The 25944-nt window shown below is 40.7% G+C and overlaps 1 protein-coding gene across 3 annotated transcripts in view; it reads right to left on the reverse strand.

The window, feature by feature from the left end:
* Window positions 1-25944, reverse strand: part of SMARCA2 (SWI/SNF related, matrix associated, actin dependent regulator of chromatin, subfamily a, member 2) — a 128549-nt gene that overhangs the window by 50556 nt on the left and 52049 nt on the right. For 2 of the 3 annotated variants that reach the window (XM_063129292.1, XM_063129293.1), the window contains exons 10-21: window positions 25344-25514; window positions 18632-18685; window positions 13043-13173; window positions 12770-12830; window positions 11011-11111; window positions 10716-10863; window positions 8380-8543; window positions 6261-6327; window positions 5261-5371; window positions 2374-2616; window positions 2008-2121; window positions 216-323 (exon numbers count right to left, since the gene is read on the reverse strand). In XM_063129292.1, the coding sequence (XP_062985362.1) occupies window positions 216-323; window positions 2008-2121; window positions 2374-2616; window positions 5261-5371; window positions 6261-6327; window positions 8380-8543; window positions 10716-10863; window positions 11011-11111; window positions 12770-12830; window positions 13043-13173; window positions 18632-18685; window positions 25344-25514 (1473 nt within the window). Of the gene's footprint in view, window positions 1-215; window positions 324-2007; window positions 2122-2373; window positions 2617-5260; window positions 5372-6260; window positions 6328-8379; window positions 8544-10715; window positions 10864-11010; window positions 11112-12769; window positions 12831-13042; window positions 13174-18631; window positions 18686-25339; window positions 25515-25944 lie in introns of all 3 variants that reach the window. The other variant, XM_063129294.1, reaches the window with a different exon arrangement.

Here is a 25944-nt window from a genome sequence, read left to right on the forward strand (position 1 = left end):
CCTAAGTCTTAGGGACTTCAAAACACTCCGTGTTTCATCCTTTTATCTCCATCTATTTGTGACAACCTATGTCTGGGATGTAGTGAAATTTGTCTGCTAAGTTATCTTTGTCTTTTCCGAGTCCCGGTTGAGAAGGATCAAACCTCTTGATTAGGGAAGGTTTATTCAGAAAAAACATTGAGAATCTCTATTCTAAGTACTAAGAGCCTTTTCACCTTCTTGTCTTTCTCAGAACCATCAGTGAGCAGGATTCCCTTGGCTTGCATGTGACGGTACAGAATCTTCTGAAGTGCAGACATATCACATTTAATCACATATTCAACCTAGTGTGAAAAAACAAGCAAATAATAATACAGAGTTCTCAAAATATCTCAGTCATAGAAATGCCAATGTCCTGCTCCAAACCCCCTAATGACTGCCCCAGAGGCTTCATATAGATGTTAAACAACATTGGGGACAAGATGGTGCCCTGTGGTACTCCATAGCTTAATTGCTAAGGGGCCAAGAAATTATACCCAATGTTACTTTCTGAAATTGACCCTGCAGGTAGGATTGGAACCACTGTAACACAGTGCCTCCCAACACGCATTCTACAGAGTCAATCAAGGGGGATACCATGGTCAATGGTATCAAAAGCAAATGAAAGATCAAACAGAATTAATAGAGTTGCACTCCCCCTGTCTTTCTCTTGATAAAGGTCATCCATCAGGGCGACCAAGGCTTATTCAGTTCCGAAACCAGGTCGAAATACAGATTGAAATGGGTCTAGATAATCAGTGTCCTCCAAGAGTGTCTGCCATTGTTCCACCACAACCCTCTCCAATACCTTCCCTAAGAAAGGGGTATTTGCAACTGGGCAATAGTTGTCTAATACCACTGGGTCCAGAGTGGGTTTCTTCAGGAGTGGTCGCACTACTACCACTTTAAGGATGGCAGAGTACAGAAGAGAAGCATTCACCACACCCTGGACCAACCCAGTCAACCCCCCTCAGCTAGCTTTTATTAGCCAGAAGGGGCAAGGATCGAGGGGGCACGTGGTCGGTCACCTTATCAACATCATCAAGCCACAGCAGCTGAAACCGATCACACAAAATTGGGCAGATGGAGGTATCAGACACTTTGACTGGAATTGCGCTAATAACAGTGTCGAGTTTGCTGCAGAAACAAGCATTTTTGTACTCAAAGTGAGATGCAAAAAGGTCACAGCAGGTCCTTGAGGGAACCAGAGTCCCATTCGTTGTGGAGCATGTTAACAACCCCCAGACCACTTGAAAGAGCTCCGCTGGATGGCCACTTGAGGGCACGATAGAGGCAGCAAAATACGCCTTCTTTGCTGCTCGCACTGCCACACAACAGGCACAATTATGTGCTCTAGAGCTCGCTCAGTCATCTACGCCTTGAGTCTTGTGCCATTTACGCTCTAGCTGACGGCCAGCCTGTTTCATTGTCTGCAGCTTCCTAGTATACCAGGGAACAGAGTGGGCTCCACAGCACTAGAGAGGGCACTCAGATGCAACCAACTCGATGGCCCTCCATATCTCACTGTTCCATAGTGATGCTAGTGCCTCAGCTGGATCACCAGCTCTCTCTCCACTGGAAAGTCCCCAAGAGCAAGCAGAAATCCACTAGATTCAGTCTCCTGTGGCGTGCCATCCGAATGGGTCCCCCACCCTTGCAGGAGAGAAGTAACGCCGAGACTTCAAATCTCACCAGGAACTGATCTGACCATGACAATGGGGTTACTTGGAAACCCACCCACCCCAATTTTCAGTTTACTCGACTCACCACTTGGAGCAAAAACCAAATCAAGGGTATGCCCTGCTTCATGTGTTGGGCCGATGTCAAACTGAGGCAGCCCCATGGTTGTCATGGAGGCCATGAAGTCCCAAGCTGGAGCTCTAGAAACAGCCTCAGCATGAAAGCTGAAGTCACCCAGAACCAACACAATGTAACCTTGATTTAATATAGGTGGTTAGGAAACTTCAGCAATGCCTTCCATTCACAAACCTTTTCTGGCAGCTGAGATTCAACCTCTTTCTTCAACCTCCTTAACAAGAAGGGTCGTAGAACTTTGTGGAGACGCCGAATTATCAGAATAGTCTCTTCCTCATTTAAATCCACCTGAAGGAACATCATGATAAAAGAAATGACATGTATTCATTATTTTTCAATATATACAGAGCTACACTTTACACAATTTAGAAGAGCGAGAATCTTGATATATTTCTGTGAATTAATTTAAAGATGTAACAGTACTATGTTAAGGTAGTAAGTATGCTTTCAGAATATACTATAGCCATCTCTATAAAAGAGATTTTAGGTTGTTTGAAATGTAATCTCTGTGAGCTTAAGTTTGAACAAACGAGGTCATACCCTTTCTCCAGTCATGGCAAAAGGGGCATTGAACCATTGTTCGAAGGTGCTGCAACTCTTGAAAATCGTTGGAAGGAGGAAATTAAGGAGAGCCCAAAGTTCTGGCAATTTGTTTTGCAATGGAGTTCCAGTCAAGAGAATTCTTCTTGGGGCTACATAGTGAGTATTCAACACCTGAGTCAGCTTGCAGTGATGATTCTTCATTCGATGGCCTTCATCTACAATCATATATTTCCACCGAATCTATGAAAATGCAAAAATGAGTTTGAGACCGCCGGTAAAATCTGTACTGTTTAGCTGGATCTTAATAGTGTTCTAAATAATATGTTGTTACTGCTTTTATTGTACTATTGTTTTAAATGATACATCTCTTTGAGGGCCCAATGGACAGAAAAGTGATTTATAATACTTTAAATAAATAATACAATTATAATTCTTTAGCTTTAAAAAAAATGATAAAAACATTTTTGAAAAAGTTGGAATAATTTGTTCACCGTTTGTGTAATATTAGAAAATGAAATTAAAGAGCTTCAGGTTAAAATATTTTTCTACACACAATGCAGTTGATCTGTACAACTCTGTATAATAGCAGTAATGGCCTGTGTAATAAAAGTTAAAATGATTAGACAAATTGTTAGGTAGCAACTGGGTATGCATTCTATTGTATAAGATTACTCTTAACATTCTGAACCACTGAAATGTAAGAATATATGCAAAGTGGAATAGAGCAGTGGTCTTCAATTGGTGGCTCATGGCCCAAAAGTGGGTCATGAAGTAAGTCCAGATGGTTTGCAGCAAAGCTGTTGCCAGCATGTTGGGCAATTGTGAAAGTGGGTCTCATGTTGGAGGCTTGGAGTCCGAGGTGGGTCTCAGGCCTGGACAGCTGAAGGTGATTAGCATAGAGCATCCTATGTGCTGTATTCTGAGTTAGATGAGGCATTGATTTGTCCAAGTGCCATTGTACCAATTCACATTACTGTTTATAAATTTACATTACTGTTTATAAATTAATACCCCAAACCTGAAAAAATTGTTTTGCTTGGTATGCTTTACCAGGCATCCCATACGTAATTACAAATACTGGCTAGTTTCATGACCTCAAAAGAAATTCCAGTTGGGTCAACTGTATATTTGCTGCTACATTCATGATGTGGGGTCTTTAAGCTGTATATATATCAACACATTTTAACTTCCATTTTTCAATGGAAGTTGTTATGCTTTTTGCATGGGCGCTGAAGATACAGACCTTGTTCGACACAACACTAACTCATATTAGTGTTTAACCCAGTGTTTAACCCAGTTAACCCATGATTTGTTGCCCTACGCAAGATTTGAGTGGCAGGTGATAGGAAACAAACTATGGTTTGTTTCCTCAATCCCTGGGTCGTTTCTTTCCTTCCTCATTTGCCTGCTCCCTCTCCGAATGCCAAATGCTTTTATGGGACTGTAGTACTGGCATGTAGAGTGGCTGGTTTGGGGTTTTTTTTAGCACTCTTGAACACTGCTTCTGTACCAAAACAACTGATGAACAACCCACATTTTGGGATTCACACATAATGGCATGTTTCAAACAACCCAGATTTCACAAACCGAGAACAAACCAGGGGTTCTCTTTCTGTGTTGTTCATGGTTTGTTTGTGCAGCTAGGATCGCACATCATGACAACCCAGAATATAACAACCGATAGGCTAAATATACCATGGATTAGCATTAAGTATGACCCAGGTCACATGCTCAATCTATCAAATGAAGTGGCCCACAGTTCAAAATACACTTGATTGTAATTGAACACAAATCAGTTGAAAACAAACAATAATGTCTTGTTGTTCTTACAATTTTTAATGTTTTGTTCTAATTTCACCAAATTTTTACACTGATGAAGTACACAATGATGGCCATCTTTAGTCAGGGCAACCTCACAACAGGCATCATCCCAGGAAGCTTTAGTTCTCACAACAACAGCATCAGAGCAGCTGCTGAAACTAAAGCAATTTAACACATTGCAAATTAAAAGAGAAGTATCAAAAGGTATGCTAAAAAAAAATTAAGTGAAAGGATGAAAATCTTTGAAAACCAAAACTGTTAGAAGCATATTAGAAGCTCCTTGTGTCCAAGAATGTGTACCATCTACTTAATTCTAGGCCAGGAAAAGAAAAAGTATTAAGAAACTTTTCAAAAGGTGACTATAGCAAGCGTATGAATCTCATTAAGACATTTACATGCTCTGAAATCTAACGAGTCAGATTGGAGTTATATATAATCATTCAAAGTGAGCTCAATTAACTAAATACCTCCACTTCCACTGATGCAATAGCTTCCAAAGATTAGTCCCCACAATTCAGAGTCTATTAGCTATTCAGCTATTTAGATCAAAGCAGTGATTTTGAGCTATTGGTTTTTAGTGCACAACTGAAAATGAGCATAACAGGTTTCAGTCTAGTCTCTATTATCTTTCCACGTGCGGAAAGAGACTACACAGCCTGGCTCCTTTTCTACCCATATTCACCTCGGCTCAGAAACAAAGAACTGGAGAAGAGCTGTGGATAAAAATGGAATAGCAGGGTTCCAGGATAAATGTTATTAGGCAGAATGATGTAGAGATAGCTATGCTTCTCTTTAGTGAGATGGCTGTGCGGTATTGATGGGATCCACAGGTAGCAAAACCATTCTCTCATCTGCAATCCCGAAAGTGCCACGATAGGAGAGGAGACTGTGAATAGATTGGAAGAAAGTCCGAATGCCTCAATTCAGGGGGGAAAAACCAAAGAACTCGCTTTTAAGAACAAAAGTGATCATGGACACGGTACCAAGAATGTCTTTGCTCAGTACAATCCCAGCTATTTGGGAGGTACCTTGTCATTAAGTAGGGTTGGAAATATAGCATTACCTTAGCAAGAATGTGTTTGTCCTTTATTATGTACTCATAAGTAGTCAAAAGAACATTAAATTTTCCACTACGAAGCTGGGGAACAAGTGATCGGCGCATAGCAGGTGTACCCTGAAAGAGAAAAGAACCATAATGATCTCTAATTATAGTTTACTAAAACAAGGATATCAGTGTCCTGCAGCAAAATGTGATTAACACGTTGATTACAATTCAAATCCCTTTTGTAGAAGAAGCTGAAGAGAAAATAAATTATAATTGGTTCTATCCAACTGGTGTCCCTCTGGTGGGGGAAGGCTCTTCAATCCAGTGGTGGTTTTCATCAGCAGAACATGGAAAGAGGCAATTTTCAGTGATTCCCCTCTCCCCCTGCAGTCCCCCCCCATTTGCTCCAGAGGGTTGTAGTTCCTATCAGAACAGTGTTAAAGATGGCAGAGGGTGAGGAATCACCCAAAATTACCTCCCTCCCTGTTCCACTGATAGAAGTCTCTGCTGGATCAAAGATCCTTACAACAGTGGAGGGGCACCAACTGGATACAATCTAATAACTTTCTCTTGAAAATTGCTGTCTAAAGAGCACTGCTCAGATATGTCTTAGGCAGTCTCAGGGCCCCTATCTCTTATCCTCACATTCATAACAATAACTGTGACTGAATTAGTTCAAAGGGGAACTAATTCACTACTACCAAATCACCTTCAAATCTCTGATGAAAGTTGGGATCTAAATGTTTTAAATAAATAAAAACAGTGTCATCTATATTACTTCCATCAGAACACTTCGGAATATGAGCATGAACTTCATACTACATTTCAATACCTGAAACTGATGTTATTAGATTAGTATGATACTGATGATATTAGATTAGTAATAGATAGGGATAATGATTAAGCAATTTTTAGTGCATAGCAAAACTTTACAAGTAAATTGTTACTAGATGACCATGGAAAAGGAAAAGAAATATAAACTGCTGGCTTTATAGTCATATATACTGGACATCCAAACCTTGTAAGAAATTTTCACCACAGAAGGAGCCCATTTGTCAAATTCGTAAGTCCAGTTGGATAAAGTCCTATATAAAAGATTTAAAATACGAAGTATATTAAAGTGCATTTTCCAATATATTTATTTAGTACTCAGCATTCTTACAGTAAGAATGAAAAAGACAAATTTCTCAGCCTGTTTTTAATCTTCAAGATGAATAGCAAAATGAAACATGCAGACTGCATTGGGCTACGCTGTTGGGAGAGCTACAGGGGAAGCTTTTCTAATCATGAGAGAAAATACTGCCTGTATTTTAGCTCAGGATTCCATCCTCATTCTCCAAAACTGTTGTATGCATGCATAAACTTGCCCAATTTAAATCAAATGAACTATTGGAATATGTTTTAGTGTTTTGCTGAAGAGGGAACAATTTAGTGGATCTGAGCCTGGATTTAAATTAAAGCACCTGTTTATAAAATTGAGAGTTAGTGTAGTAGGCATGTAATTACAAACCTTGTGGTTTATTTTTACACCTAGCTCCTTGCTTCTTAGCACTCTTCTAAAGACAGAAAATGGAAACACTGTTGTGCATATATATCCCCTTTTCTTAAATAATGTGGCAGTACAGCCAGAGGACCAAAGGCTATGGTACATATTTACAGGTTTCAATTTTATATAGAACGGTGACCCTAGCTCCTATATTTATGAATAGAACACCATTGAATGTGTTAGAAGTGCACTGTGAATAGGGATGGATGAATCTTTCTGTTTTGCTTTCCATAATGTTCACATTTTTCCAGCACAAGTTCATTCCATCTTGTTTCTGCATCGATTTGCAATTTTTTAAAAAATGTCTAGATAAAAAAATCATATACATTTCCGCAATTATCCCTAGAATATTCTTTTTGTGTGCAATTTCCCTTAATGTACACATTTTGTATGCAATTTACCCTAATATACATATTTGTATATGTACTTTTTAAATCATAGAGTGGAATCACAAAATTCAGAGAAATACAAAAACCAAAGGATCTGCGTTTTAGTTTATGTATTAGGTTGGGAAGTGTAAATTAGGTAGGTTTCTATTAAAATGTAAAGAAAATGTATTTCTTCTCCATCCCTAGCTTATAAATGTTAAACAAAAAACTAAATCAGGCTTGGGAGATGACATCCTCTTCATGCTCCTACCATTTTGTTTACAAAGTCAACCTTGCTTTTTCAGTTTTCTCTACATCACATGTGTGATTTGAAATATATTTAATTGTCCAACAATCCAAATACAGCAGCCATAACAAAATATGATATGATCTACTGACGGTTAAAGCATTTATTCTGATGCAGAATTTCATTCTATACTTTTGATGTTTGGGGGTGTAAAGAATAGAGCCTGCAGAATACTTTATCACATGAACAACCACAGTCACATCTGTATAAATGCACATCTGAGTTACAAACTAATAGCCTACTGGCTATAATTAAAATCATTAGCCTTAATACAATTAATAAGGGTCTTTTCAAAGTCAACTGTTTCCAAGAATAACATTCCTTCTTGTAGATGCCAATAGAGATATTCAAGCAACATGGTCTTATTGTGTTTATTTAAAATCCAATGTTCTTTATGGGCAATTGCAAAGGTAGCTGATGAGTCAGCGAGTAAAAATAATGAACAACAAGTCAATACTTTAGACCAAAGAAAATGAGCAATATGAACAAACTGTGCCATAATATTATGTTGGATGCCTTTAGGAGCTGCCTTTTAAAAGTTTTAGTAGCTGTAAGAAATTCTTTCAGAAATGGAAGGGAAATATTATCCATGCCAAATCAGACAGGAAATATATAATTTTTCTCTCTTGTGAATCACAGGGACAAGCTATAGTAACTAAGAAATATAATAAATCTTGACTGCTAAGCACTTTTATCAGCCGTCTGGTCCCCAACGCCAGACCATCCATGTGAAAAGAAGGGAAGACAGGGAAGACATTCAAAGATTAAACTCAGAGTACACAGTCACAGTACCCTACTGCATGCTTCATCTAGCCATTAAGTGTAAAAAAGAAAAAAGGGGGGGAAGGGGCAAGTTGTTAATGAGCAGATCTGCATAGCGTAGAAAAATATCATTAGAAGGAGTTCATCTACTTACGAGAGGGGAACAATGATGAGATAGGGGCCATTGAGCCTTTTGTGATCCATCAGATAAGTGATGAGTGCAATAGTCTGTATGGTCTTTCCCAGCCCCATTTCATCAGCTAAAATTCCATTCAAATTGTTATTATACAGAGAAACCATCCATTCCAGGCCCTGGACCTGAAATGCAGGAGAATCACCTCAGTTATCCAATATCTGTGCACACAGTAATGTTCTGATTTTAACATTTTTGCTTTGGTGCTGGTTGCAGCCGACACAATGAAAAAGGAGCCACAAAAATAGCCTGCACAAGAATCAGTGCGGCTATGTAGGCCAAAGCTTAATACTGCTCATACCATGGCACACTTCAAGCTCTAGACAGTCTGTATGTGTCTTGAATTTATATTTTAAAGGTCTTATATTTGTCTTTCAGAACACCACACTATCTAACCTTCAACTCACATGTGGCAACAAAGCAATCCTGAATATTCTCTGGGAACAAATTATAGATTATAGAATCAATTTAGTATTCTTGCACTCAACTGCTAATTTTTAAGAAATTTGGAATGTACAAATTTCCAAGAAATTTCCAGGAGAGTTCCAACACAAATTAACTATAGTTTTAAAATTGGAAGTCACCCATAGGAACATGCACTCTTTCCCACTCCCTCTTCCCTTCTCCCATTTGAATTCCCTGTTCACCTTCAATGTCAGCTTTGACAATAGTTTAGGCTTAATTTAGATGACATTTCAAAACCAAAGTTTGTAGGACTGGAAAACTTAACACATTCTCCTCCATATCTACTAAGGTTGCTTTAACCTTTCTATTTATGGTGACTGCTATCCACAAAACCATGCCTGAGTCAGACCTCTAACCAGCTAAGATTACAGCAACCCAATAATTCTGGAGGACAGAATTCATACACGGGAGAGAAGAATGGAGGGGAAGTAAACAGCGTGCCATAGCTCAGGGTTTGAGCACATGTTGAATGAATAAGGTCCTAGGTTTAACCCCTGGCAACTCCAGGTAGAACTGGGGAAAACCGCTGGCTGAAATCCTAGAGAACCACTGCCAACCATTTTTGAGCTAGACTTGCCCCTGGTCTGACTTAGGCCTTAGCTAGACCTAAGGTTTATCCTGGGATCATCCTGGGGTCATCCCTGCCTGCTCCCGGGATATCCTGTGTGTCATTTACATGAACAGGGATGACCCCGGGATAAACCTTAGGTCTAGCTAAGGCCTTAGTTAAGGCAGCTTTCTATATTCTGATCCTCCCATTATGACATTTAAATCGGGCCTAAGTATTAATCTGCACCAATACTAATCAGGGTTCTCATCTTAACCAGTTTGAAACATGATTTGAAGAGGGTTTGCTTAAGAGGAGAACATGATTAGCATTAACCACGATTAACACTGGTGCAGATGTAACACTAAACTGTAGTTAAGGCTGACAAGGGAAGGAGCATTCACACAGGTTATCAATGGCTCCTAGCCATTATGGCTATATATTACCACCATTATCAGAGAGGCAGTAAGTCTCTGAACACCAGCTGCTGGGAAACATGAACAAGAGGGTGCTATAACTGTGCTCATGTCCTTCTTGTGAGTTTCCCATAGACATTTGGTTGGCTACTGTGCAAACAAAATGCTGGACTACATAGGCCTTTGGTCTGATCCAGCATGGTTCTTATGAAGAGAAGAGGGCATGTGTATTCCAAACTACCTGGAACCCATCATTTGTAGAGAGCCAGCTTTATGCCTCAACCAGTTATAGATGCAACGTTGCCATCTGTTATTTAGGAAAGAAGGTACTCCGGTAAGCTTGAACCTAGTCCATGGTATCCATCACCCAACTCAATAGTTGGGACTTAAACATACAAAACATATGCAATGTCAGGTGTTTAGAGTGACTTTGTGTAGCTTTGTGGTATAAAGCCAATCAAGAATCATGAGCTCCTATCACAACAGTTATGACGAGAATGGACACTGAAATTGTTCCAGCTTTGCAGAGAACTCTGAACGACAATGAATTCTCAAACACTGTCATAGTAAGTCTTGTTGAGTAAAGTAGTAAATGATATGTCTGCCTTTCAGCAACCAGAGCTCACTCTTTATCCCATGTGAGGAACCAGACAACATAGTGGAGAAAGGGAAGGAATATGGTATTTTTTTTTTAAGCATCCAAGTGAAGGATTTAAGAATCAAAACCACTTGGTGAGACTGAAACGTTTTGTCTTGATTTTAGGGATACTCATTATGGCATAGTTTGAGAACCTCTACAGTAAAGATCCACCGAAGGAAGGTATATTGTAAATGCAACCACAAAAGCAATCTCCATCTAGGATGCTTACCTGGTAATGTTTTAGTGTGCCATTAATGAGTAGAGAAGACTGCTTCTCCACTCTCTCAGCAATTGCATGAGCCACTGTATAGTAGGATTGAGACCCTCTGGCACTGTACTGCATGCTGTATTCATCGTCCACATCTTGTTTGGCTGTCCTATGAAGCAAGTGAACAGAGGCACTTTTAACTTTAGATTGCTAACTACTTTGCAATCTTAGCACTTACACAAGCATACAGCAATCGACTGCAGAAATAACAATGTACAAAATGGTTTGCTTTCCATTGCCTTCCCAAATTACTCACTCAATGATTTGTTTAGCATCGTTTTCTGACACATCTTCAGTGTTTGGATCCAGATGTATCTTCTCATCTGTTTCTTGTCTACTTGATTCCTCTTCATCTTCCTACAAAAAAACAGTATTCCAGATGTCGAACCTACACAAGTACTATATTTATCAAGCAAATTTGTAAAGGGAAGACTACGTTCTCCTTTTGCTTTATTAAAACAAAGTCATCTTCATTACAATTTGTCTGACTAACATTTATCTCAGCACTAACAATATCACAGGAAAAAGAGTTAAGTTTGATTTTATGGACATTTTGCCTTACAATTTTGCAGTATTTCTAAATTTATAATATTTGTTGCCTTTTCTTAATTCCTTGTGCTTTTAAAAAACCTAATGCGAAGAGAATTCTGTTTCACAAGATGATCATAGACCCATGTCATAGTGCATGACAGAAGGAGATTTTAAGAGTTACATAATACCAGGATAATCAGAATCCAAAAAGAAGAAATAAAGCATTAATCATATTACTAATCTCATATTAATGTTGATAGTCAAAAAGTGTTCAGAGTACTTTGCCGCACAAGACTACAGAACATTTTTTCGTTTAAAAACAAAAACAAGAAAAGGCTCCAAGCACTATAATTCTGGAACTATTGTTCCTCTGATTTTTACCTTTTATACTAATTTTCTGAATATTCAAGCATCTTATTAGTAAGTGGTAAAGTGACAGCTTAATCATTTTCATCTTTGACCATAAGCAGGATGTGACTAAGAACCTGGCTCTGGGCATAGTGATGCAAAAAGATGCAGAGCTGCAACTCTGCTATCTGCACAGTGAAAAACCATTCCGGAGGGTCAAAGACTGTAGGGAGCTGTAGTGTGAAAGGAGACCAAGCAGAAATCAGGTGGGCTCTTCATGAGTTCTGGATCCCAAGCCAAGACAGAAAACGTAACCACGGCAAACAGGTCTTACTGATTTAATAGAATCCCTTTTACCTTTTCTTCCCCCAAAGTCACAGCCTTTAGAGGGCTAGAAAGCATATCCCAAACCCAGCACTGTTTTCTAACTATGCACATCTATTTTCCTAGCTCTTATTGACAATGCTTTTTAAATACAATTTTGAATATTACTGAATCTATGCTTGATTGCTGAAGTGCCAAAATACACCAACAGCTGTATTTCAGATTCATTTTCTTCCTCTTTGAAGTATCATTGTATTTTAACAAGGTATTGATTAAAAAGATAGCATCTTTCAGAGAAATATAAGTTGAAGTAAGAATATAAAATTGATCCAAGCAGACAGGTTGCTAACTAAATTAAGGACAACCTGTATATGCTTTAATAGACTGCAATTTCTTAAAAAGTAAACCACGTTGTTTATAGCAATTCATGATCATCAGTAATTGAAGTGAAATCTGTACTCTTTCATTACCTAAAGATTTATATCTAGTCCATCTTACCTGTTAATTAATTGTATTATAATATTGAAATTTCCCTCCCATCACATTGAAGCTCCTTGTTTAGACAAGAAAAGCCAAACAAATTAGCATTACCTTGTGGCTCATTACAGTACAGGGGAAATGATACATCATGAATGCTATTCTAATAAGGCTACTATTTATCTTGCAGTATTATAGCAGTAGTTACTTTAATGGTCAGAGCTACCTTCCCGTATGCTTTTTCTCACTCTCTGGTCCCTGGAGTGAAAATTACATTTTTTAAAAAGGTTTTTTTTTAGATAAATATATGCATCAAGATGAGGCATTCAACTCACATCTTCCTCATACTCAGAATCACTTTCATCTTCACTGTCTGACCTGGGTGCAACTTCATAGCTGGTAGGGAAGAAGCAGGTGAGAGAATATGAGAGGGATTGGTAACAGCCCTCAAATTTAGCATCTTTTCAAATAATTGTATAAGAATCAGAATAAAAGTGCTTTTCAAAAAAAGTACAGAAACAAAGTAAGAATCTGCAGTTATTTCAAATGTATAAATGTAATGCAAAAGCAACAGTTTGTGGGTTTTAAGGGCATGCTTGATTACTCACCCTGGGTTCATTTCTAGCCAAGCATCCAACTGACTTGCTTTAGGAGCCTCTGGTCCAAGGAGAACTTTGCCTGTTTCAGTGTGAGTTACCTTGACTGGGAGATCACTCATCTGACTGCTCTCATCTATGGGCTAAAAATTAAGAGGAAATGTACAGATTACTTTATGTAGAGAACATAAAATTATCTCCTTCTAAGAGGAACATTCAAGACAGAAGCTCAGAGACTACCACCATCAACAGTCCCACCATCATCACAGGCACCCCTGGTGGGAACATGGGAGAGGGCCTTCTCATTGGCTGCTCCAGTGTTCTGGAATGCTCTTCCCAGGGAAGCTAGACTGGCTCCCTCCTTGATTTTATTTTATTTATTTATTTAAGGATTTTTTATGCCGCCATTCAGCCAAAAAAGGCTCTCATGGCGGCTTACAAAAGTATTTCTTGACAGTCCCTGCCCACAGGCTTACAATCTAAAAGACATGACACAAAAGGAAAGGGGAATGGGAGGGAGGAGGAGGAGGGGGGAAAGGAAAGCAAATTCAGGCACTACAATCTTAGTTGGAAAGTTCAGCAGTTACAGGTGACAGCAGGAGGGAGGGGGCTCTCAGCTGGAGCTGGACCCAGGCACGGTGGAGAGGTGCCTGGCTGCTGCTTCCTCCCTCACTGGTGGCCTCTGCAGACAGTTGGTGGCAGGAGGGAGGGGGCTCTCAGCTGGAGCTGGACCCAGGCACGGTGGAGAGGTGCCTGGCTGCTGCTTCCTCCCTCACTGGTGGCCTCTGCAGACAGTTGGTGGCAGGAGGGAGGGGGCTCTCAGCTGGAGCTGGACCCAGGCACGGTGGAGAGGTGCCTGGCTGCTGCTTCCTCCCTCACTGGTGGCCTCTGCAGACAGTTGGTGGCAGGAGGGAGGGGGCTCTCAGCTGGAGCTGGACCCAGGCCCGGTGGAGAAGTGCCTGGCTGCTGCTTCCTCCCTCACTGGTGGCCTCTGCAGTGTCAGTTGGTAGCAGGAGGGAGGGGGCTCTCAGCTGGAGCTGGACCCAGGCACAGTGGAGAGGTGCCTGGCTGCTGCTTCCTCCCTCACTGGTGGCCTCTGCAGACAGTTGGTGGCAGGAGGGAGGGGGCTCTCAGCTGGAGCTGGACCCAGGCACGGTGGAGAGGTGCCTGGCTGCTGCTTCCTCCCTCACTGGTGGCCTCTGCAGACAGTTGGTGGCAGGAGGGAGGGGGCTCTCAGCTGGAGCTGGACCCAGGCACGGTGGAGAGGTGCCTGGCTGCTGCTTCCTCCCTCACTGGTGGCCTCTGCAGTGTCAGTTGGTAGCAGGAGGGAGGGGGCTCTCAGCTGGAGCTGGACCCAGGCACAGTGGAGAGGTGCCTGGCTGCTGCTTCCTCCCTCACTGGTGGCCTCTGCAGACAGTTGGTGGCAGGAGGGAGGGGGCTCTCAGCTGGAGCTGGACCCAGGCACGGTGGAGAGGTGCCTGGCTGCTGCTTCCTCCCTCACTGGTGGCCTCTGCAGACAGTTGGTGGCAGGAGGGAGGGGGCTCTCAGCTGGAGCTGGACCCAGGCACGGTGGAGAGGTGCCTGGCTGCTGCTTCCTCCCTCACTGGTGGCCTCTGCAGACAGTTGGTGGCAGGAGGGAGGGGGCTCTCAGCTGGAGCTGGACCCAGGCCCGGTGGAGAAGTGCCTGGCTACTGCTTCCTCCCTCACTGGTGGCCTCTGCAGTGTCAGTTGGTAGCAGGAGGGAGGGGGCTCTCAGCTGGAGCTGGACCCAGGCACGGTGGAGAGGTGCCTGGCTGCTGCTTCCTCCCTCACTGGTGTCCTCTCCAGAGACAGTTGGTAGCAGGAGGAAGGGGGCTCTCAGCTGGAGCTGGACCCAGGCACGGTGGAGAGGTGCCTGGCTGCTGCTTCCTCCCTCACTTGTGGCCTCTGCAGAGACAATTGGTAGCAGGAGGGAGGGGGCTCTCAGCTGGAGCTGGACCCAGGCACAGTGGAGAGGTGCCTGGCTGCTGCTTCCTCCCTCACTGGTGGCCTCTGCAGTGTCAGTTGGTAGCAGGAGGGAGGGGGCTCTCAGCTGGAGCTGGACCCAGGCACAGTGGAGAGGTGCCTGGCTGCTGCTTCCTCCCTCACTGGTGGCCTCTGCAGACAGTTGGTGGCAGGAGGGAGGGGGCTCTCAGCTGGAGCTGGACCCAGGCACGGTGGAGAGGTGCCTGGCTGCTGCTTCCTCCCTCACTGGTGGCCTCTGCAGACAGTTGGTGGCAGGAGGGAGGGGGCTCTCAGCTGGAGCTGGACCCAGGCACGGTGGAGAGGTGCCTGGCTGCTGCTTCCTCCCTCACTGGTGGCCTCTGCAGACCTTGATGTACTTTCGGAAGCAGGCAGAAACTTATTTGTTCCGGCAGGCCTTTGGCAAATAATCTGGGCCTCCGTCTATGCTAAGGACTTTTAAAATTGTCTTTTAAATGTTTAATGTTTTAATATTGTAATATATTTAATATATTTCTAACTTTTGTATATTTATTTTCATAGGTTTTAAAATGTATATATTTTTAATTTTGTAAGGCCACCTTGAGGCCCAGTATTGGGCAAAAGGCAGGATAATAATAATAATAATAATAATAATAATAATAATAATAATAATAATGAAGACAGCAACAAATCATGGGATACTTAACCCACAATTTGCCTTGGAGCATGTCAGTCGTGTTTTATGGCCATTTTCAACAATACACAGTTAACCTACAACAAGTAGTTATGTTGACTGTGGGTTGCTTAACCTCTAGTGTCCAGGTTTATATGTAACACAGCAATTCTCGATCTGCCCGATAGGGGGTTGAATATTCAAAAAAGCTGCAGAACATGCCCATCAATGCACCATGACAAATCATGGGTTATTCAACACATCTGAAAAACTCCTGTTGTATAATATCTTCAAAGTGATGAACTTCGTACCAGCTACTTGCTCAGAAATCCTTGCCAATGCTAGGTTATGATGTTATAGTAAAATAATTGGAAAGGACTTAAAAGGACATAAATCCCCCTACCCAAGGCAGGATCCTTAGTCCCCTTCAAACCAACCCATACAATTTTGGCCACAATGTGACACAAGCTGTGAGCTGGTGTGCAGTAAAGACTTGGTTTGCATCTAACGCTAAATCGTGGTTTATTTAACCCATGAATTTTGGGTTGTTGTGATGTGCGAACCCAGCCACACTAACAAACTACGGTTTGTTAATTATGAACAACCCAGCAAGAGAAGCCGTAAGCCCTCTTAGGATGTAACGGCAGCTTTCAGCAGCAATTGCAAAGGTGTGCGGTGCCCATGTTTGGTTTCCGGGAACAATCTTCAAATACAGCATCCATAGCTTGATTCCATAATGTCTGAACTCAGGCACTTGGGGTTATTTGTGGGTTAAAGAATCCCAAATTAAACCATGGTTTGTTCTTGTGTTAGCTTGGGGTTGTTTAACTCACAAAGAATCCAAAAGCTGCAGTTATGTCCAAACAGGATAATAGTTGCTGGGTTGTGAACTTTGGGTTTTTTTAAACCATGGGTTATTATTAGGTATGAACCTAGAACTGTGGGTTGTTTATGGATTGTTTCCTCAGCAGTGAGCAAGAGGGGTAAAAAAACAAAAAAGACCAAAAACAAACAACTATTGAATATGCTAGTACTACAGCACCACAAAGGCACTTGGGATACAGAGAAAGAGCAGGTAAAGGAGGAGGAAACAAACAACCCAGGTATTGAGAAAAAAAAGCCACCTTTTGTTCAATTGTCTGACAGACAAACCCTGTGTAGGGCAACAAACCATGGGTTAATGTTACATGCAAACCAGATCAGCTCTAGATGATTTATGTGAAGTGAGCCAAGCCATATACTGAAAAGAGGGTTAAAAAAAAAAGTTTGAACTCAAGGAAAGTTCTTTCCTGACTTCAAATGCAGTTGTCAGTTAGCATGAATAAAAACCATTCACATGTTTCTTTAAGTACATTAGGAATATTAACTTTATTAAATATTTTACAATAAGTATATTATAAAGCCAGGAGTATTTAGCAGCTTCTTCCAAAAGATGTAAAAACACACAATTTAATTTGTTTTGTTCTTAGTATTTATATGTAAAGAAACTTATTATAAATATCATATACTTTAATCTTATATACACTTAGCTGTAAGTCTCAATGAACTCAAGAGAACTCACTTCTGAGAGGACATATTTCACTGCACTGTTAAACTGATTGTTTCTGACAGTGCAATCCTATAACATCTACTCAGAAGTAAGACACACTGATTTCAATGGGAATTATGTCTATGATTGCAGTCTTAATGACTTACAGAGAACAGCTCAATAGGTTTCACCAATACTGGAGAAAATGTTTTTTGAAAAAAAAATAATATCTGTGCCATATTTTCAGCATAAGATTCTAATATACATGCACACAGAAATTTTCTGGAGTCATTTATAGGGCATTCTAGCACGCTCATTAGTGAGATAGCTCATTAACTGCAAGGGTGCTCATTAAAATCTTCAATTAGATGTGTTGGACAAAGTGTCTTCCATTAAACCAACTTACCACACTTCTTACTGCATGCCAGAAAGGACAGCAAACTGTAAATCTACTGATGTATATTTGCTTGATTAGCTAGGGTGTAAGAGTCCAATTTTATTTGTGAAACTAAAAGCTAAACAGGGTTTCTTCACATTACAAAACAAAAATATAACACAGCTGACTCTAGAATGTAATACTTACGCAATGTCAAATGCATAACTTTAACATGAAATACATTATTTCCTATCTATATATAATGGATACCTTCAAATTATGTAAAAAAATTTTTTTTAAAGTTTCTTACTAAGATTCCTTATTTACATTGGGTATACATGAAATGGTTGCTTCACACACAAATCTGTCCTTTACAACCAATATGAGTGCAGCAAGTTTGGGAGACATTTCATAAAATTAAGGCTAATTTTAATTCACATCAACCTTTGTATCTTTTAAATTTTAACCTTACATTTACATGTGATCTTTAAGTAGAAGAGATTCATTGTGAAGAAGAAGAAATGTGATCAAAAGACAAGGCATCAATCTTTAAAATAAATAGATTGGCATAGAACCAGAGATCCTGTACAGTGAACTCCATGTGCAGGGTACTTCCACTCATGGAAGTGGGTAAGTGATTTTTGTTGATTCCCCCTTTCCTCCACAAACCCTTAAAAATCTGCTCTGGAGGGTTGTGCAGGGTGAAGGAAGAATCAGTGGACATCAAATCTTCCCAACCCCATTTTCACCACCAGCAGCCTCCATTGGATCAAAGGCCCTTCAGCGAATGGAAGGGAAACTCAGGATCCAAGCCATTAAAAAGCCCTCTTAAAAATCATTTTATGATATATTTCCTAATTTACAATGTTATGATAAATGGGTTATAGCAGTCTAGAAATATTCATGGACAAACTGTACTAAGGGATATACCCCTGTCTTGTGTATTTTTGGTCCAGTTCTGAACTCACTCTCCATGCTGGTGTACAGATTGTGGCATTTTATTCATTATTAACTGAGGGCAGTATGTTGAAATGCCTTCTAAACAGAATCTAGAATTCTTACCTCTCCATCAGGACCAAGCCCAGATCCTATTCCTTCGGTATTGTCTTCTGCTTTCTGTAATGAAAACACATACACAAAAAGTTATACTCAAGCTAAAGTTTTGTTCAAGCGAGTATATAAAAATATTAAAAAATATACCCTTCAAGCTGTGGACTTGAGAAGTAGCATAGTACATTCTGTACATTCAGTTGTTTGTTCTTCAGGGACATGGGTGCAGGTCACACTACTTGAGCATATTTTCCCTGTTCCACAAGGAGTCTAGAGAACTTTGGGGGCGGGGAGGTAAGCCTCATAAATGCCATGTTTCAAATTGAATAAGCCATCTTCAAACCGTATTCTGTCTATATAGGCTCCATTATTTGAACCAGCAGAACAATGCAATGATACCTTAGGATCTGCCCCTCTTGCCTCTGCAAATGGAAACTGGTTCCTAGTCCTAAATTATTATTTAGATCAGACTAGATCAGACAAATGGGTAATTTTCCTGTGGCAGCTTCATCTGTGATGTTTCTCTGGGGCCTTCCTCCTCCTGCTCCCTCAGCACGTCCTGCTTCATATTTTGAGTTCATGCATATGCAAATTGCGCATTCCTTCTTATAACCATGGGCTTATCTACACCAAGCAGTTATTCCACTATGAAAGTGGTATGAAAGCGGTATATAAAAGGCAGGAGCCACAGTACTGCTTTATAATGGTATTGAAGTGCACTTACAACTGTTGGAACCCACGACACATACCACATACTGCTTTCATACCACTTTCATAGTCTTATATCCTGCTTGGTGTAGATGTGTCATATGTATTTTGAAAGGGAACACAGCACTTTTTACACATACAAGTTCTTCAAATGTGGCACAAGATTAGGTCTTGAATTCAGGTACTGCAAGCGAAGTATAAAATATCGTAAAAGGAGCAGCTCTTACTTTCCCTCCTTTTTACATTTTCTATTTCTCTCACTCTGCTGCTTAGCAGCAACAAGCATCCATATTATCCAGTACTGAAAAATGTGGACAATTTGCATTTCTTACTTCCAAAGAAAATATCTGAATTGATGAGAATGTATTGTGCCCAAGGGAAAACCTTACACACACTTGTTCACACATAGGCACACCCAACCACCTGATCTGACCACTGCAGTTCTGTTGACTGGCCTTTCGTTGGAAAGGAAGTGCACTCAGGCTCTTCTCTCTTTAAAAAAAATGGCCACCACAACAGGCACGATGCCCAAGACTTCACGCAGTCCATGTAGACTGAGGGGGAGGATCTCGCGATAAACATATCACGAGATCCTCCCTGCTCCCTCCCATAGTGTAGACATGCCCCCAGTCTCTAGCATCCCCCAACCCCTTTCCTCACTATTTATCTCCCTTCCCCATCCCTAGCCTTCTTTCTCTGCCTTCCTAGCCCTTAGTCTTGCTGTTTCTCTCCCACTTATTGGCTCATCTTGCTGTTTCCACTCCCAACCTTCTCCTCCACTCCTAGTTTCCAGATTTGCTTTTTTTCTCCCCCTCTATCCCTTTGCCTTGGTTTTTCTTCATTCCCACTGAACAGCTGATCAATGGCTGGTTGAGGAACAGGAAAGAGAACCTGGTGCACTAAATTATTATTATTATTATTATTATTATTATTATTATTATTATTATTATTATTTTAAAGGGCAGACAGTGAAGAGCTTAGTAGGCTCCACTGGAGGCACCTCTTGGCCACCACAATGTAAAGAAAAGAACAGAGCGAAGGCAAGGCCAAAATTACTGATAACTGCTGTTAAGGGTATGTGAGTACTTGAATCAGACGACAGCTCAGATTATATGACATTGCCAATTAATAATTGTTGTCAGATATTTCAGTTTTTAATGGGTTGGTTCCAAAGGAGAGAGGGCTTGATCTGAACGTGCCATTTATGGACCAATTTTTCTATTTAGAGAAAGGCTCCTTTGGATGCAACACACTACTTTAGATCCAATCCAATATTTTATCTTTTCTTTTTGGCAAGAAAAGAAAAGAAAATCAAACTGAAAACATACATATTGTGTTCTGTTTAATATATTAGCATTTCTTCCATTTTACATTTTATCTGCATAACCATAAAACATTTAATCTCTGTATCTACTGTTTTATGCTGAGACAATCTGAGTAAAAAACAGATCCTGCACATGCTGTAATCCACTGAAATGTAGTATGCAATGTCAATGGAGATGAAAAATCTTTGAAAATTTTGAGGCCATGTAGAAAGAAATGGGCTTTTTTTTTAGTGGGGGTGGGTGGGGGAAAATTGACATTTTGGGAATAATGGAAAAATAAGCAATACTTCATTTTAATGCTCTCTGCAGATCCAGTCACTTTGTTGCTTTAAGATAGCCTTCCCAACCTTGTGCCCCTCAGATGTTTTGGACTTAAGCTTCCATCACCCGCGGGCAGCATGGCCAATAGTCAGGAATGCTGGGCACTGTAGTCTAAAACATCCAGAGGGTACCAGTTTAGGGGAGGGATTTAGGAACATAAAGTAGCCTTTCTGTTCCTAAAGTTATTTTATGTACGACTTAGTTTGCTCATAAAATTGTCATTATATTTTAAAACTTTAAAAAATAAACTCAGTAAATTTGTAATCACTGTAGTAATAGATTAGAACTACATTAAATGACTGCTACAGCATCAGAAACACAGGACTCTACAGGGAAAAAAACCAAACTGTCAAGAATGCAGATTTCCTGTCAAGAATATACAATGCTGATTCTACTCACATGTTGAGAAACTGAGCATAAATGCCTATCAGTAAAATATACTTTACATCAATAATTTTAACACAGAATAAAAGAAATTACTATGCTGGGAATCTTACAGAGAGGATTAAAAAAAACTTTTTCCCTATGGCTTCATTATTTCCAGATATTTTACATCTCCATAATTTTCCATAATTTTCCATAATTCTTTCACTTGGGTAAGGAGGACTCATTAGGTACACAGGAACATAGGAAGCTGCATTATACTGAGCTGGTCAATTGGTCCATCTAGCCCAGTATTGTCCACACTGACTGGCAGCAGCTCTCCGGTGTTTCAGGCAGGATTCTTTCCTTGCCCTACCTGGAGAAGCCAGGGATCAAACCTGGGACCTTCTGCATGCAAAGCATGTGCTCTATTACACTGAGCTATGGCCCCATCCCCTTATTCTTTAATTATACATAGGAAGGCTAGAAGGGAGTCATATCACAGTGCCCACCAATTCATCAATGCTCTTCCCAAGGGCATATCTCAAAGATCCCCTGTTATGCAGCTGCTATTGAAGAAGGGAGCAGTGTCAAAATAGTGACAGTGTAATTAAAATGAATTAGGGAGATTATTTACTTGGAAGATCTGAGTCATGGAGGTGAGAAAAGTGAATTGATATAGTTACAAATCATGTGTTAAGTTATGTGTGTTTGTACTTACAGCTCCTAGGATTGGTTAACAAAACTGATCTGATTACCAACTCACTAGCTAGACATAGGTGACACTGTCACAATAAAGCAATGGGTTTGTGTCTTGTTTTCCTGGGCTTAGCAAATCATATGCCACCCTAAGACATATTGCAAAACAATGTCAAGTACATGTCACAGACATGTCTGTTGGATAAAGAAAAATCCTGGCTTGTGGCATGAAAAGTGTCAGACTCTTTTGGGTAAAAAGGCTCATTCTGCATATTAATCCATTCTACATAGTGAAAACACAGCAAGATGCTCCTTTTAACAGCACACTGAAAACTAGGACATTTATGAAATGAGCCATGGCCAGACTCCAATGAAGAGTGAGGCTATAAACGGAAACGCATAGGAGACTTCATTTCCATTTAAATTTCTTTTCTCCAGAATTAGAAGCACACCTCATATTGGGGTCCCTTTCCCCAAGATTCAGTTCTATAGGAAGCACCATTCAAAACAGATGGTGCTAAATATCCACTGACTGAGGAGATAAAAAGACAGGGTCTCAGGCAATATTCATGCTTTTCTAAACTCAAGTTTTAACCACTAAATGCCCTTTATTTAACATTATTCTCAGAAGGCTGTTTGGAAGGTACAGAGTGTGTTTATGTGTGCATGTTTATTATATTAATGCTCTAATCCCCTATAGCCTTCTGGTCAAAATACAATGTGCTAATCGTGACTTCAAAACTTCTAAATCAGTGTGGGCAGGGTTGAGATGTTTTCTCTTCCTATCATTCCGCGCCATTGGCTGTGCTAGTTAGGGCTGATGGGAGTTGTAGGCCAAAATACCTGGAGGGCGTTGCTCATTCCTGTTTTAAATGGATTTTAGCCCAAGTATCTTAGTGGCCTTCTTATGTACCCTCACAATCCTTAAGACTGTTCAAGAATACAATTTGTGCAGCAAGGAAGGAGCTTATTAACTTTAATACTGGGTACCGTGGATGCAATCCTCAACACACCTACAAGAAAGTCCTGTGGAACTCAGTGGGACTTTTTCTTCTGAGTAAACATACTTGGGGTTGTACTGTAAATGTAACTCAAACAACATCTTGTTGCCTGCCCTAAGGCTTCCAGTACACGAAAAAAGGAAAGGAACTTCTCATGCAAGCACCTGAGTCATTGCTGACTCCTAGAGGGATGCCTGCTTTTGCTGACGTTTTCTTGGCAGACTTTGTAGCGGGGTGGTTTGCCATTGCCTTCCCCAGTCGCAGTTACCTTTCCCCCAGCTAGCTGGGTACTCATTTTACCAACCTCGGAAGGATGGAAGGCTGAGTCGACCTGAGCCAGCTGCCTGAGAACCAGCTTCCACTGGGATCGAGCTCAGGCCATGGGGAGAGTTTCAGCTGCAGTAACTCTTTTCATAATCCAAAAACCATAGCAAGGAGCAGGATCACAGTAACACTCACCACCACCACCACCACCACCCCAGAGTTATCTGCACATCTGAGACATGCCTAGACTTATACATGGCCACAGACTGAGCTTTCAGCAAGGCTTCTGATTGGTTGTATATGCCTATGAGTTGTACACAGGGTTGTGCAGTGCAAATAAATGCACATATGGCTGGATTTGCTACTATGTTGCCACTCTCACTTATATGCATTGACTGCATGTGCCTTGGATCACGAGAAGAGGACTAATGTATTTATGATTATGATATGATTAATAATCTGTTTGACATAAAAAAGCCATTATTTCATTTGTTTTCTTTCTGTAAGCAACACGAGCTGCAAGAAAGCGCATTTCCAATGGCAGGTTGAATTGATTAAGATTTTTCACGGCAACAACCAGTGGTCTCCTTCCACTCTTAAGTGGCCCTAGGTAGCAGTCACTACAAATTAAGAATGTGTATCTTCTTCTCTCACATCTTCTTTCAATATTTTTACTTTATATGGAATGTCCCTGGGATAGGAACACACACATTCATTCCCTCTCTGTGTGTGTGTGCATCTCTCCTATGCTGATAACTGAAGAAGATGCAGCCACTGATGCCTTGTGACCTTTGTAGTATGGATGATCTACTTGCTAGCAGCCATGCCAAATCCAGGAACACAGGGTACCATAACCAATCAAGTGTTAACATAGGCATCTCCAAGTAAAGTCAGGGGCAGGAAGTAAAATGAACTGCTACAGAGAGTTGTCTTAATTTTCTTTTCTTTTCCACCTGAGCCTTTTACTCTTCTGCCCTTTAATCTTCAATAATAATAAAAAAAATCTACGTCTTGTGCCAGTGTGTCAACACTGTGAAAGCTAGACACCTACAATTTGACATGCATACTAAGGGGATCATAGGGTCAGCACCTCAAGGTTATTGGGTTTTTAAAATGAATTAATTGATTTTAATTAATATCAATGCCTCTATGTGTTTGAAGCCTGCAGTACTACCTACAGTCACTAGGTGACAGATGTCCCTAACCAGCACACAGCTTTGGATTTGTTTCTGTGTGACACCAGTGGGGAGTAGTCCAAGGGCCAGAGTTATACATCTGCTCCTTCCATCCTGCTGTGGGGTGGAGAAATGGGGAATGAAGAGGATAGATCGTGCCCTCGGGAATATAGGAGTACATCGTCACAGGGGCTGTGCCCGGAAGTGCCAGTGAACAGCACTTCACTCAGATAGCCACAATGTATCAGATTCTGCCATCTGAAAATTTGCTCGAAAGCATTGCTGTCTAAAAGTAAACACTGCTCAAAACTAGTTTTCTTAAAAAAGCAAAGTTTATCAAGGAGATTAATCTTCTTGCTGCCCTAGCCATATTGCCTTGCTGGCCTAGCCATATTGCCTTGCTGGCTACCCCTGCATTATCAAAAGGATCTCAGGATTTTGTTCTACCTGAGAAATAAACAAGGTAAAGATAGTAGCAACTGAACTACAAATGTAGAGTCAGGTTGGAACTCCCATATTTTATGCCCTACCACGTATATCTAAATCTGAGCTGAGGAGAGAAAACTCTGATGGATCATCATGGCTCTGTGACAATGGGATATAAATGCATATCTATAAAATAATTAATAGAAACCAATCAGAAACAGCTGAAAATAGAAAAAGCTCTTAACTGTGTAAAGAGACATTCAAGGGGGATTCAGCTTTGTTAAAAATGGAGTGCTCTTTACCTAGCATATTATATGACTAAGACGTTTTTAAGATCTGAGAGCCAGTTCTGTTAAGAGCGAGACTTCTTAGGGTGAGGAAAGTAAAGGATGAAGGGAGATACTTAAAAAGTCTCTCAGTGACAGTTGAATTATATACTTGCCTTCTTTCTTCTCCTCCTCTTCTTCTTTTCTTTGGCAGCTTGTGCCTGCTTGTGCTCCCACACCAAATTAGTCAGGTTAGCCACATATTCATCAGTTTGCTGCAGCAGGTATGCCAAACGTCTGTCTTTCTTCTGATCAATCAGTTTACGGTAGCCTTCCTCATCTTCAGCCTAGCATTTCAAGGAAATGAAAATTCACATAACATCACCACTCACTGCATACTCACCCATATTAGATCCAGATAAATGGGAAGGGGGTGGGGGAATTTCAATGCTACATCCGAAATGGTTTAATTGGGGTAAGGGAGGTGGTTTCAATCATTTCTATAGGTTTGGAAGCCATTCCAGAAATCATGCATACCAATTAGCCACTTATTTATTTATTTATTTATTTAGAGTATTTTTATCCCGCACCTCAGTCAAAAGGCTCTCGGAGCGGCTTACAATGTATCAATAAAGAAGACAGTCCCTACCCTCAGGCTTACATTCTAAAAAAAGACGTGACACACAAGGAAAAGTGGATGGGGAGGGAAGAGGGAGAAAATAAAAAGAAATTAAGGAGACTGTTTAGGCTGGTGGGAAGGCCCTGCTCCATCCTCTC

This window comes from Elgaria multicarinata, chromosome 6 (genome assembly GCF_023053635.1).
Source record: "Elgaria multicarinata webbii isolate HBS135686 ecotype San Diego chromosome 6, rElgMul1.1.pri, whole genome shotgun sequence".
NCBI classification, from domain to species: domain Eukaryota; kingdom Metazoa; phylum Chordata; class Lepidosauria; order Squamata; family Anguidae; genus Elgaria; species Elgaria multicarinata.